Genomic DNA, 12,445 nt, shown 5'->3' on the forward strand with positions numbered 1-12,445 from the left:
ATGCAAACAGTGAAATAAATTTTACAATCAAAAGCTGGACATAGTGCCACATCACTGAAAGTAATTCCAGCACTCGAGAGGCAGAGTCAAGAGGATGGCTGCAAGTTCAAAGGCAGCCTCTTCCATGTGGGGAGTTCCAGGTTAGCCTGGGCTAGAGTAAAACTTTGATTTTAAAAATAAAATTTAAGTTAATTTTTAAAGTGCCTTCTGTATCTGGTCATAAATGGAATGCTGCTTTCCTCTGAGCCAGAGCCCGGGCGTTTTAAGAAGCACACTAACCAGGAAGTCACAACACACCTCCCCTTCCTTCCTTCCCTTTCTTTGATCAGTGAGGAGCCACACTCCCATTGTTGCCAACCACATTCATGCCAGTGTCAGGAAAGATTCAAGGGAAGGTTTCGTGAGTCTCAGAAGAGTCTGTGGTATGGGAACCCAGGACATCACTTTTTTTCACCCTGTCCTGTGGCCTCCACAAGCTCCTCACCCTGCTGGCAATCGCGATGGTTCAGTCTTTGTCGGCTTGGTGGGTTTAGAATCACTATAGAAACATACCTCCCAGTGTATGGAAATATATCCATGGGTGTGTTTCTAGAAACACTGAATCCAGAGGCCTCAGTCTGGATGTTTGCATCCTTATCCCTTGGATTATAGTCCTGAGCTGAAGAAGAAAGCAAGCTGAGCACCTGCGTTGTCTCTGTTTCCTGTCTGTGGATACAATGTGGCCAGCTGCCGCTGGCTTCTGAAACCACCGCTTTCCCCACTATGATGCATTGTACCCTTCAACTGTGAACCAAAATAAATACCTACTAAAGCTCACTCTGCCAGGTGTTTCTTTTGTCACAGCCATGAGAAAAATAAGTCATATATCATCCTTGTCTGATTGGTGGGAACTCTTCCACAGATGAAGCCCAAGAAGGCCCAACTTCTTATCTAAGGTAGCACAGCAAGGCCCTGACCAAAAGGTTTATGGCAGTGTCATCCCAGAAGGAGCCAAGACATGATGAGGCAAGCTTGCCTTAGGAACTGGCCTCAGGAAGTCAATGAGTTTACTACCTTTTGGGCCAACCCTCCAGCCCTCTGCTGCAGCTGAAGTGAAGGTGTATGTGTTTGTACTTGTGTGTACATGCGGGCAAGTACTTAGGTGCAAACTTTCATCAGATGGTCTTTTGTTCTGGGGAGGAAAGAGAGGCCCGGAGGACAGAGTGGTTCACCACCTCCCCCTCCACACTCCCACTTCACCCCAACAGTGAAGGGCTCTTCTCTCCAGGAGAGGGGACTTGGTCCAGCCAGGCTGGCAGCAACAGAGAACTTTTTTCTCTAGATCCGAAGGCCGATTAGACTCCAGAGACAAAGAGCAGAGGTGTGTGCAGGCTTGGCAGGCTGGAAGAATGCCTCTCCCTTTTGGATTCCTGCCTGGACCTGGCGGCAAGGCTGGGCTGCAAAGGCCTCTGGATAAATTGTGCTAGATACTTACACTTTCCGTGTGTCCCAAACCACGGGGAGAAGAAAGACCAGTTGGACAGGCACAGTTGAGGACAGCAGAAGCCTAGAGAGGATGCAGGACAGGTCCAAGGTCACAAAGTAAAGTCCTGGGCAGAGCTGGCTCAAAAGGGGGGTGGGGAGTGTCTCAGCTCCTAAGAACTAGGCTGGCTTAGGTTTTCCATTAAAAACCTCCCAAAGGGCTTCTTGAGGGTCCAGCAGCTATTTTTGCTCTTCCTTTCACTATCCCACCGACAGTGCTAAAGTTTCCACAGGATCATCATGAGGGGGGACACCAGTGAGATCTACAGAGGCAGTATCTCCACTAGCTCACCTCTCTTTACGGAAGACTTAGCTTGGTTTAGGCTCTGCCTGCGACCCTGCCTGCTGCTCCTTCACATTTTGTCTCCCACGACCATCTCTCTGGGTTGAGGGCCACCCCTGGCCCAGATCCCAGCTGCACAGCAGGCTGAAAATGACTGGGGCTCAAAGCCCTGCACACCAGGGTTTTTCTCTTAATTCCTAAAAGTACAAGAGGCAGCTTTCAGTTTCCATAGCAACTTCTAAAGTCCTACAAGCTGATTTCCCCCCCTCAACCTCCATCTCCCAGAGAAAGGCATTCAGATCACTCAAGGGAGGAGCTAGCCCCAGGCTACTGCCTCACTTTATACTGGACCTTGGGCTAAAAGGCCCAACTTGAGCCGCTGGTGAGGCCCTTACCTTAGAGGGCAGGCCCAAGCTTCCCTCCAGTTTCCACAGCACACTGAACACCTGGAATGTGTGTGGAGGTGGGGGTGGGGGCTACCCCCAGAACAAACAAGCGACTTCAGCGTTCCTTGAAGACCTGGGAAAATAAGTAAGAGACGTAGAGAAAACTACATTCCAGGAAGAAGGAAGGGCAGGGGCAGGTCCTGAGGTAGAAGACCCTTAGGGCAGCCACAGCGGGGAGTTTGCAGGAGCAGTAGAGGGCTGCCTGCCATAACAAGTAGCCAAAGGCTGTAGGTAGGTTCCTTTCACTCTTTAGGGACAAACTCAACTCGTGTCCTCCGGGTGATGTGAGGATTACCTGAGCAAAGACTTGGCAAACAAGTGCTCAGGGCCTGGCAATCAGTGTGCGATCAACCGACCATGGCTGGTCTCCTCCACAGCCCAGAGTTCCCTGCACCCCTTCAGGGCAAAAGGCGTGAGGGAGGCCCGCTGAGGGGTGGAGAGGGAGGAAGAAATCGGCCCTTGGAGTCCCGCACAATCACAGCTTTCCAGACAAGGGTGGGGGATGCATGGCCCTGCCCCGGCGGCAATGAGGCTCTTTGCCAGCTCTCCTGCAGGAGGGGAAGTGGCCTTCAAAAGGGCGCAGTGCCCGCATCTTTCAGTCCGCTTCTGGATAGGGCTAAGGGCCAGGGAGGACGTTCAGGCTACAGGTGTCCCCAGCAGGCCCAGCCTCTTATCGTCGAATTGAGCAGGTGTCCCTAACCCCTGGACCAGACATTCCTATCCCATCCCCACTACTCTCAGCCTCCCAGACTTCCGCGGCATGTTCGCCAATTCTTTGATTCTGTGCTCCGGGTCATCGGTCCCTCCCCTTAGGGGAAGGAATGAGGTCCCAGAGCCAGGAGGGTACAGGTAGCGGGCACAAGGCCACCCTGGGTAGCTGTCCCCATGGCCTTCGGCCCTCTCAGTGCCTCAGTGTAAAACTACCCTAAAAAGGGGTTGAAGGTTCCTAGACAGTGCGGTGCAGGGGCGGGGCCCTGTCGGGGGTCTCCCCGCCCCTTCCAGCTCAGCCAAGCAAAGGTGAAACCTGAGCCCAGGTTGGGGGCGGGGCTAGCTCCCGATCCTGTCTGGGTCCTCGCTGCCGGGCGGTCGAAGAGGAACTGGGCCTTCCCCGCGCCACCGGAGCAGGTGAGACAGGAGAGCTGTGCACCGCAGGGCGAGCAGCGGTCGGGCCCCGCGGTCCATCGCTGATCTTCCTCTGGTCCTTGGTCTGCAGGGTCGGTGATGGAGCCCGCAGCCCGGGGTCGCACCCCGCCCTGAGTCCCACAGACAGCCATGCTGCCCCGAGGGCGCCCCCGGGCAATGGGGGTCGCTGTGCTGCTGCTGCTGCTGCTGCTGCTGCTAGTGATTGGCTTCTTCTTGTTCGGCCGGGACCCGGAGTGTGAGCGCCCGAACTGGGCAGAAAAAGAGGGGATCCTGTGTGACCACTGCCTGTTCACGCCACGTGTCTTTTCAGATGGACTAGGCACAACTGCCACCCTCGATGGAGACCTGTACGGGGGCCGCAACCGCTCCGCCTCCAGCCCGCAGCTTCTACTTCCACCCAAGTGCGAGGTAGTTGTGCCAAGTGCTGCCACCCCTGAGTTTCCTGGCCCCCAGTCCAACTATCTGGGCATTTGTGGGAATCACAGCACCTGACATCTGGCTACCGAGCTGGCTACCTGAGGACGCTTGCAACGCACGCCCTCCACTCCTGTTCTCAGATTCCCCCGCTTGTGAAATTTAGGCGCTGCATCTAGGCACCCCTTTTCCTCCACCCCGCTCAGATGCCAGGTGTAGCTACACTGTTCTAGACCAGGATGGCTAAGCTAGCTAGTAGAAGTTGAGGGCTGCTGCTGACCTAGGTGTCCCCTCCCCAGATGTTGCATGTGGCTATCGTGTGTGCCGGATACAACTCCAGCCGAGAGATCGTCACCCTGATGAAGTCCGTGCTATTCTACAGGTACAGACAGGCCTGGATGAGGGTCAAGAGCCTCCATAACAAAGCACCGCTGTTCTGAGTTTCCTCACCTATGCTGAGGAAACTCAAGTTTCTTATGAAGGGGGCCATCAGAACATTCCCAAGAGCTCCTTGTAGGAGACAGGGCTTCCTCCTGTGGGGAAAATCCTGTATTGTTCCTGTACAGCCATGTCAGGCTAACTTTCTCCACCCAAAAGGAAAAATCCGCTGCACCTCCACCTGATAACTGATGCCATAGCCCGAAACATCCTGGAGACACTCTTCCGAACATGGATGGTGCCGGCTCTGGTGGTCAGCTTCTACGATGCTGAAGAGCTCAAGGCAGGACGCAGTCTCCCCCTTTGCTCTGGCCCAGCTAGGCCCACCCTCTTCCAGCAGTGGGTGGTGGGAGAGGAGAGACTCTGTCCTACCAAACCTCCTGGAGCTGAAATCTTTCATTCTTTTCGGGGCAACGGCCACCTTCAGCTGTGCCACTTGCTATGTTCTCCCCCTCCGGACAGCCCCTGGTTTCCTGGATCCCCAACAAGCACTACTCTGGCCTATATGGGCTAATGAAGCTAGTGCTTCCCAGAATCCTGCCTCTCAGCCTGGCCCGGGTCATTGTCCTGGACACTGACGTCACTTTCTCCTCTGACATTGTGGAGCTCTGGGCATTCTTTGGTCACTTTTCTGGTGAGACATCTGCAACCCTGCCCCAGCCTGTCCCTTCCCCAGCTTCCCCAGGCCCCTGCTCTGGACTAGCCCTGAGCCCACATCCCCAGGCAGCTCCCTCCCACCCTCCCCTCCCAGACAAGCAGGTGGTCGGTCTTGTGGAGAACCAGAGCGACTGGTACCTGGGCAACCTCTGGAAGAACCATAGGCCCTGGCCTGCCTTGGGCAGGGGATTTAACACAGGTGGGACAGTGGTGAGGGAGGCAGGATGGGCTGTGGGCCTCAGGGTGGGGTGGGGGGCACAGAATGCTTGAAAGCCCCTCAAAAGAACTCTGCCAGTGCTGTGGACTGGAAAGTAGGTGAAGAGAACTCCCCCACCTTTTGTGTTTGTACCAAATGGCTGTGGCCAACTCAATGCTCCCTTTGGGACTCTGTTTTCCCATCCATATCATGGGAAGAGTTGAGATAACCCTGCCGTTGCCACATGTGAGATAGTGTGTGGGGAGGTTTCTGTGAGCTGTGGAGTATACTGCTCCTCTCTACCCAAGGGAATTATGGGAGATTGTGTCTGAACCATCAGAAAATGTAGTCCTGTGTTAACAATTTGGACAGATTCTGAGGGATTTGCCATTAGGCACTTTAATTGCTGTGCAAACACCAGAAGGTATATTTACACACACCCAGATGGGATAGCCTACTCTTCTCCAGGCTGTGGTGTGGCATGGGAATACCAGGCATGTTACTGGATTGAGTGTCTACTGATAGACAGGTGGGCAACTGTAATTCAATGGCGAGTGTTTGTATAGCTGAAATTGGAAAAAGCATATAGGAAAAATACTAAGTAGTAGTAGGTTGGTTGGTTGGCTTGATTAGGACATATGCATCCAGTCTGTCTTTGAACTTAACTATGTACCTGAGGATGACCTTGAACTTCTGTTCCTCCTGCCTCTGCCTCCCCAGTGCTGGGACTGCAGGTGTATGCTCCCTGGTTTATGCCATGTGGGGGCCATAAGCCAGGCTTTTATGCATGACAGACAAGCACTACAACTGAGCCACATACCCCAGCCCTAGCTGGTGACTTTTTATTTCATTTAATCATGTACCATCTGTAGTATATGCTTTATAGTGTTGACCAAAGCACCGTTAGGTGACACATGACCGCCTGTCCAATTCAGACCTTGTGGCCTGGTGTGGTGTTGCCTCTTGGAGGCAGGAAGATTGCAAGTGTGATTCCAGTCTGAGAGACTCAGTGAGATCCTCTTTCAAAATAATAATTTTTTTTAAAGACTTGTTTTGTGTGTTTAAAGTTTAGTCTGCCGGGCAGTGGTGGCACACGCCTTTAATCCCAGCAATTGGGAGGCAGAGGCAGGCGGATTTCTGAGTTCGAGGCCAGCCTGGTCTACAGAGTCCCAGGACAGCCAGGGCTACACAGAGAAACCCTGTCTTGAAAAACAAAACAAACAAACAAACAAACAAAAAAGTTTAGTCTGCATGTATGTATGTGTGGTGCATGCATGCCTGCAACCAGTAGAGGTCAGAGAGGGTACCGAATCCTGTGAAATGGTGAGTCACCATGTAGGTTCTGGGGCTCGAACCTGGGTCCTTTGCAAGAGCAAGTATTTTTAATCATGTATCCATCTCTTCAGTTCCTCAAAATAAAATAAAAAACAAAAGGGCTGGGGGTGTAGTTCAGTGATAGGCTGTCTCGAATGTAAGAGGGTTCAGGCTCTTCCCCCTCACCCCCCATACTACAAAACTAACATTTCAAAAGACTTGGGATGGATCTGGATGGCCCTGGCGGGCATGGCAACCTCTCTCCCTGTTGGCAGGTGTCATCCTGCTATGGCTGGACAGGCTACAGCAAACCGACTGGGAGCAGATGTGGAAGTTGACAGCCAAACGAGAGCTGCTGAGTCTGACGGCCACTTCCTTGGCTGACCAGGTCTGGAGGAATCTTTGTGGGAGAAGAATTGAGGGGCAGGCTGGGGACTGAGATGGGATGTCTGTCACTGCCTAGGACATCTTCAATGCGGTCATCAAGGAGCATCCTGAGCTGGTGCATCCCTTGCCCTGTGTCTGGAACGTGCAGCTGTCAGACCACACTCTGGCTGAGCGCTGCTACTTGGAAGCAGCTGACCTCAAAGTGAGTGGAGACTGCAGGATGGAGAGGGAGGGGGTGGGGAGCACAGCGCAGGGGCACGAGAAACACTGACCACTCTCTTGTTCTCTCACTGTTCTCACCCACTGCGGATACCTTTTGGGGCCAGGTGATCCACTGGAATTCACCAAAGAAGCTTCGAGTGAAGAACAAGCATGCAGAATTCTTCCGTAATCTGCACTTGACCTTCCTGGGCTACGATGGGAAACTGCTGCGGAGAGAGCTCTTTGGATGCCCCAACCAGTTCCCTCCTGGGGCTGAGCAGGTGAGACGGGGCCACACTGGTTTGCCTTTAGAAGATCTTGCGCCTCTGTACTGGAGGGCATGTCATTCTTTCCTTCCTGGAACCCTGCTCAGTTGCAACAGGCCCTAGCACAGCTGGATGAGGAAGAGCCCTGCTTTGAGTTCCGCCAACAGCAGCTCACTGTGCACCGGGTGCACATCACCTTCCTGTCCCACCAGCCGCCACCTCCCCAGCCTCACGATGTCACCTTGGTGGCCCAGCTCTCTATGGACCGGTGAGGGTGTAGGGGTAGCCTTGAGTAGCATGGCATAGTCTGAGACTGAGGATTTGAGAGAATGATTTTATCTGGTAGCCTGGTGATGTGGTAGTGAGCTGCTGGTTCCTGGGAGATTCCCAGAAGTTGGAGACATTGGATATGGTGGGGAAAAGCTTGGGCTTTGAAAGTCTTTCTGATGCCTAGAACTGCCCTTGTTCTGTGCTGGGGGACCACAAATAAGCCTCAGTATTTCAGGCTTCTGGTTTGCCCAGCTGTCAAATGTAGATAGACCTACTCGGGGTAGTTGTGAGGATTAAAAAAGACCAGCTGTGTGTGCTTGTAAGGTGCTTAGTCACAGGCGGGAGCTCTTCAGCGGCTAACATTGGGGACAAGCTCTAGCCATCCCTGGGCTTCTGTGCACAGCCCGAGTAGGGCTGACTACCCGCCTCATTCCAGGCTGCAGATGCTGGAAGCCCTGTGCAGGCACTGGTCAGGCCCCATGAGCCTGGCCTTGTACCTGACAGATGCAGAGGCTCAGCAATTCCTGCATTTCGTGGAAATGTCGCCAGTGCTCTCTGCAAGGAAGGATGTGGCCTACCATGTAGTATACCGGGACGGTCCCCTCTATCCTGTCAACCAGCTCCGCAATGTGGCCTTGGCCCAAGCTCTCACACCCTACGTCTTCCTCAGTGATATTGACTTCTTACCTGCCTACTCCCTGTATGACTACCTCAGGTGGGCCTGGAGGATGGGAGAGGGACAGCATTTGGGGTATATGCTGTGATGGTCAGGATATTTTGGGAACCCTAGGTTGCTGTGTCACACCTGTGGGAACAGGTTGCTGTTTCTTTTGGGGCTCAGTGGCTTTCACAAAATGAGGCTTATCTTGAGCCTTTCCTTTGGGCTGCTACTGAGTCATGGAGGTAATGCCCTATTTCAAACAGCAGTTTCTGTGTGGCAAGGCTACCTGAGACAGGAGAGTTGGCTACCTGGAAGGTGGGGCTGCGGCTCAGCAGGGGTAAGACCCCTGGGCTGAATGCCCACGTGCCTCTCCCCAGGGCTTCTATTGAGCAGCTAGATCTGGGCAGCCGGCGGAAGGCTGCTTTGGTGGTGCCTGCGTTTGAGACCCTGCACTACCGTTTCAGCTTCCCGAACTCTAAGGCAGAGCTGTTGACCTTACTGGACGCTGGCTCCCTCCATACCTTTAGGTAAGAGAGGCCATGTTCTGCCCTGCTATCCCCATGCTGGGGCCCCTTAGCTCACAACCCCCTACACCCTGCTCTCACCTCATCCTGTTACACAGGTACCATGAGTGGCCACAGGGTCATGCATCCACAGACTATTCCCGCTGGCGGGAAGCCCAGGCACCTTACCGTGTGCAGTGGTCAGCTGACTATGAGCCCTATGTGGTGGTACCCCGTGACTGCCCCCGCTATGATCCTCGCTTTGTGGGATTTGGCTGGAACAAGGTGGCCCACATCATAGAGCTGGACGCTCAGGTAAGGAGGGCACCTTATTGCCCCGGCTGTGGTCTGCCCCTTCCTAGTGGGTCATGGTGCAAGCTTCCATTTCGGCCCTACTTGTGTCTCCCCAGTACAGCCCTGGCTTCTGTCCCTGTTCTTACAGGAATATGAATTCCTAGTACTTCCTGAGGCCTTCTCTATCCACTTGCCCCACGCTCCAAGTCTGGACATCTCCCGCTTCCGCTCCAGCCCCACCTACCGTGACTGTCTCCAGGCCCTCAAGGAGGAGTTCCACCAGGACTTGTCAAGGCGCTATGGGTCTGCAGCCCTGAAATACCTCACTGCCCTGCAGCTGTCCCGAAGCCGGGCCTGAGCTTGCCAGGCTGCCCCTGGATAGGGCTTACACACACATTCCCTGCAGAAACTGGAGAACCCTGGTGGGTGCCCACCCTTGTTGCTATTTAAATTATTTAAAGTTTTTGTCAGAAGGGCTAGAGTGGAGCATCTGTGGGGGTCCTGGTTCCTTCTGTTGCTGTTCCACACTAGGCTCCAGCCCTCCTTTGCCTCAGCTGGTTTGGGGCTAGTTCTTATTCTCTTACATAATAAATTTTTTTAAAAAATTTTTTTAGTCTTATGTGTGAGTGTTGTGCCTGTTATGTGTGTGGCGAGAGGACATTAGATCCCCTGGAAGTGGAGTTACAGGTGATTGTGAGCCACCATGTAAGTGCTGGGGACCAACCCAGGTCCGCATTTCTCCCGAGTCATTGCTCTAGCCCCACAATAAAGTTTTAAAAAGCACGTTTTTGTTTTGTCTTGCTTTTGTGCTCTGGCTGGAGAATCACAGGGGACCTTTAGGGTCTGAGGGCATCACTGGGCACTGGTAGTAGACCCCGGTTAGAGTTCCAGGACAGTTTGACCCCTCAAGGGCCACAGGCTAGAGATGGAGACTCTTTTTTTTTTTAAGTTTTTTCGAGACAGGGTTTCTCTGTGTAGCCCTGGCTGTCCTGGAACTCACTCTGTAGACCTGGCTGGCCTCGAACTCAGAAATCTGCCTGCCTCTGCCTCCCAAGTGCTGGGATTAAAGGTGTGCGCCACCACTGCCGGGCAAGATGGAGACTCTTGTGCACACTTTCCCACCCCAGCCCCAAACTCAACACCAAGAGGCTGAGAGGCTTTATTTGGCTTTATTTAGTAAAATGTTAAAATAAATAAATACAAATTGATCGGCTGCTCTGTACCCCCACCCTCTCAAAACAAAAACCAAACGAACAAAACAGAAACTCTGAAGCACAAAACTCCAAATACAAATTCTACCAAGACTGAAATCACAAAGGGCATGGACGCAGACAGGACTGGGTCTGGCTGGCTCTATGCGTGATGCTCACTGACTTCCGGTCTGCTCAGCCCACTCACCTGACTGCAGCTCACCCTGGGCTAAGAGCAAGAGCACTGGAGAGGGGTGGGTGCAGGGACCAAGGCTGCCATGTGGGACTCTTCGTTCCCTGGAGAGGACCAGTGGAATCTTCCCTGGGGGTGACCCATTTCCTTCTTGGGGAGGAGCTGACCAGGAGCACCAGCTGAAGGCAGGATGAGAAATGATACTCCTATTTTCTGCCAAGGGTGCTGGGATGAGGGGTGGGACAAGGTCCACAGTCATTCACACAGAACAAAGTAGCCTGCATTCACCAGAAGCCATGGAGTCTGTAGAACCCAGTGTCCAGGAAAGGGTCACTGGTCCATCCTACTCCTGCCCCTGGGAGGAGTGTCCTCAAGAGTTCAGCCCTTTAGTTAGGTAAGGTCCATACCAAAGAAAGGCCTGAAGGGAAGAGACCTTTTAAATTGTGAGCTGAGGGAGGGGGCTGGTGGTGAGAGTCAAGAAGGCTCCAACAGCCCTAAGAGGAAGCATCAGAAGCATCAGAGAGGTGGCAGAGAGGCAGCTGTAGGAGCAGACAGACAGCTGGAAACACAGTCACTCGGGCAGTGCTGGGTACACGTGTACCCTTAACACTGTCTGATGAGCATGAGGCAGGAAGCGGCAGCAGGAGAGGTGGCCCTAAGATGTCAGTCACTAAGATGGGGGCCAGCTGGAGGCTGCCTGGTGGTTGTCACTGGCTGTAGAGGCAGGCCTCACCCAGGTAAAGCCATTCAGAGACTGCTTCTGAGTCTTTCCGGAAGGGTACCATCAGCAGGCTTACCTCTCAAAGCCAGATAAGCAAGGGAAAATGAGAACTGGTCGAGCTTAGCCGAGGCAGACAAGACAGGCTCAGAAAGAAAGAGGAGCCTTCAGGAGAGAAAGGCGATGGCGCTGACCTCTACAGCCTACATCTGCCAGCCTGATCCTGGGGACAAGGGGACTCCCAGTCCAAGGCCTTCCAAAGTGACTTCCATGCTAGTGAGCCTGACACAGGTGGTCGTAAGAGCAACACGTGGTAGGGAAGATGAAGGCTTGGGGGCAGCATGTGTGTATGTCCTAGGTGGTCACAGATACTCACAGGTCTAAGGGGACAGAAAGGAGCTCTGCGCTGATGGAGATAGGGGCAGGTAGACAGAAGGGACAGGGCCCACAGCGGAGACTTGGGGCAGGGCTACATTTTTTACTTCACTCCAGTTGACTCAAAGCAGCTCTTTTCCAAACATCAGAGGATGGGAGTCTATGCTGCTCTGGTCCTGCGCTGTCACCAGCAGCTCTTCTGGAGCAAAGGCCTGTAGTGATTGTTGATGGCTTGTCAACCTCTTCCCGTCTCAGGTAGGCATTGTGTGCCAAGCCCCAGCCTATGGGCCCAGACAAGTCCAACAGGGGGTTGGCAGGTTAGGGGAGCCGAGACAGGATATCAGCCTGCTGCTGGTCTCTGATCCTCTGCCAAAGATCCCTCTAACTAGTCCAGGCGTCTCCAACACCCGCTAACTAGACAGCACCTTAGAGCCTAAATAAGAAAACACGGCTCTTCTCCGCTCCCCTCAGTCAACCCAAAGCCAGAGGCCTGAAGCTGAGACTCTTTTCTCAAACGCTGGGAAGAGGAATGGGTGGCTGGTGTGAATGGACCCTGCTCGCTCTCACAAGCACCTCTTGTCTGTTCTAGTTTCTGTCAGGATCCAGCTCTTTTTCCCTGGACCTAACTGGGCAAGGAAGAAGCAAAGGGGTCTTTCCTCCTACTCCTAAACTTGGGAGCCTAGTGGGCTCCAGAGAGATGCTGCTTTCAGACCTGGGGGCAGAGCCTACCTAGGCCTCTGTCCCTTCACTCAAGGACATGTAACAGATAAAGGTTTCCAGTGGGAACATGCATCTCATAGAGTTACTTTCGCTATGGTATTGTTGGAGAGATGAGTAGAGAGCCTTTCAGAACCCCATTTTTCCAAGAAGAAAAGTCTACCATAGACCATACAGGGCAAGCATAGTGATTCTGGCCCAGGAACACCCAGGAAGCATGTGAGTGGAATGGGAGTGAACTCTGACCTTGGGGCTAGC

The 12,445-nt window shown here is 53.3% G+C and overlaps 1 protein-coding gene across 5 annotated transcripts; it reads left to right on the top strand.

Moving 5' to 3' along the window:
- Positions 1 to 3,299: 3,299 nt before the first annotated feature.
- Large2 (LARGE xylosyl- and glucuronyltransferase 2) lies at positions 3,300 to 9,604 on the top strand. 5 transcript variants are annotated; one of them, XM_028778560.1, is made up of 15 exons: positions 3,300 to 3,375; positions 3,464 to 3,628; positions 3,704 to 3,801; positions 4,107 to 4,189; positions 4,405 to 4,528; positions 4,708 to 4,879; positions 4,997 to 5,101; positions 6,688 to 6,800; positions 6,876 to 7,001; positions 7,126 to 7,281; positions 7,374 to 7,534; positions 7,973 to 8,251; positions 8,575 to 8,724; positions 8,820 to 9,015; positions 9,143 to 9,604. In XM_028778560.1, the coding sequence occupies exons 2-15, from the start codon at positions 3,523 to 3,525 to the stop codon at positions 9,350 to 9,352; spliced, it is 2,079 nt and encodes a 692-aa protein (XP_028634393.1). In that variant the 5' UTR covers positions 3,300 to 3,375; positions 3,464 to 3,522; the 3' UTR covers positions 9,353 to 9,604. The 5 variants fall into 5 exon arrangements, with proteins under 5 accessions (XP_028634393.1, XP_028634395.1, XP_028634392.1 ...); XM_028778562.1 differs by having other exon boundaries at positions 3,704 to 4,020; positions 9,143 to 9,600; XM_028778559.1 differs by having other exon boundaries at positions 3,704 to 3,804; positions 9,143 to 9,600.
- The last annotated feature ends 2,841 nt before the right edge of the window (positions 9,605 to 12,445 follow it).

The sequence above is a fragment of the Grammomys surdaster genome, unplaced genomic scaffold (genome assembly GCF_004785775.1).
Source record: "Grammomys surdaster isolate TR1022 unplaced genomic scaffold, NIH_TR_1.0 338, whole genome shotgun sequence".
NCBI classification, from domain to species: domain Eukaryota; kingdom Metazoa; phylum Chordata; class Mammalia; order Rodentia; family Muridae; genus Grammomys; species Grammomys surdaster.

Excerpts from the sequence above, each read along its gene's own strand:
- Large2 (XM_028778558.1), top strand. The coding sequence starts at position 3,523 with ATGCTGCCCCGAGGGCGCCCCCGGGCAATGGGGGTCGCTGTGCTGCTG. Across the intron at positions 4,880-4,996 it reads ATTCTTTGGTCACTTTTCTG|ACAAGCAGGTGGTCGGTCTT; the intron begins GTGAGACATCTG and ends CTCCCCTCCCAG. Across the intron at positions 8,725-8,819 it reads GGCTCCCTCCATACCTTTAG|GTACCATGAGTGGCCACAGG; the intron begins GTAAGAGAGGCC and ends CCTGTTACACAG.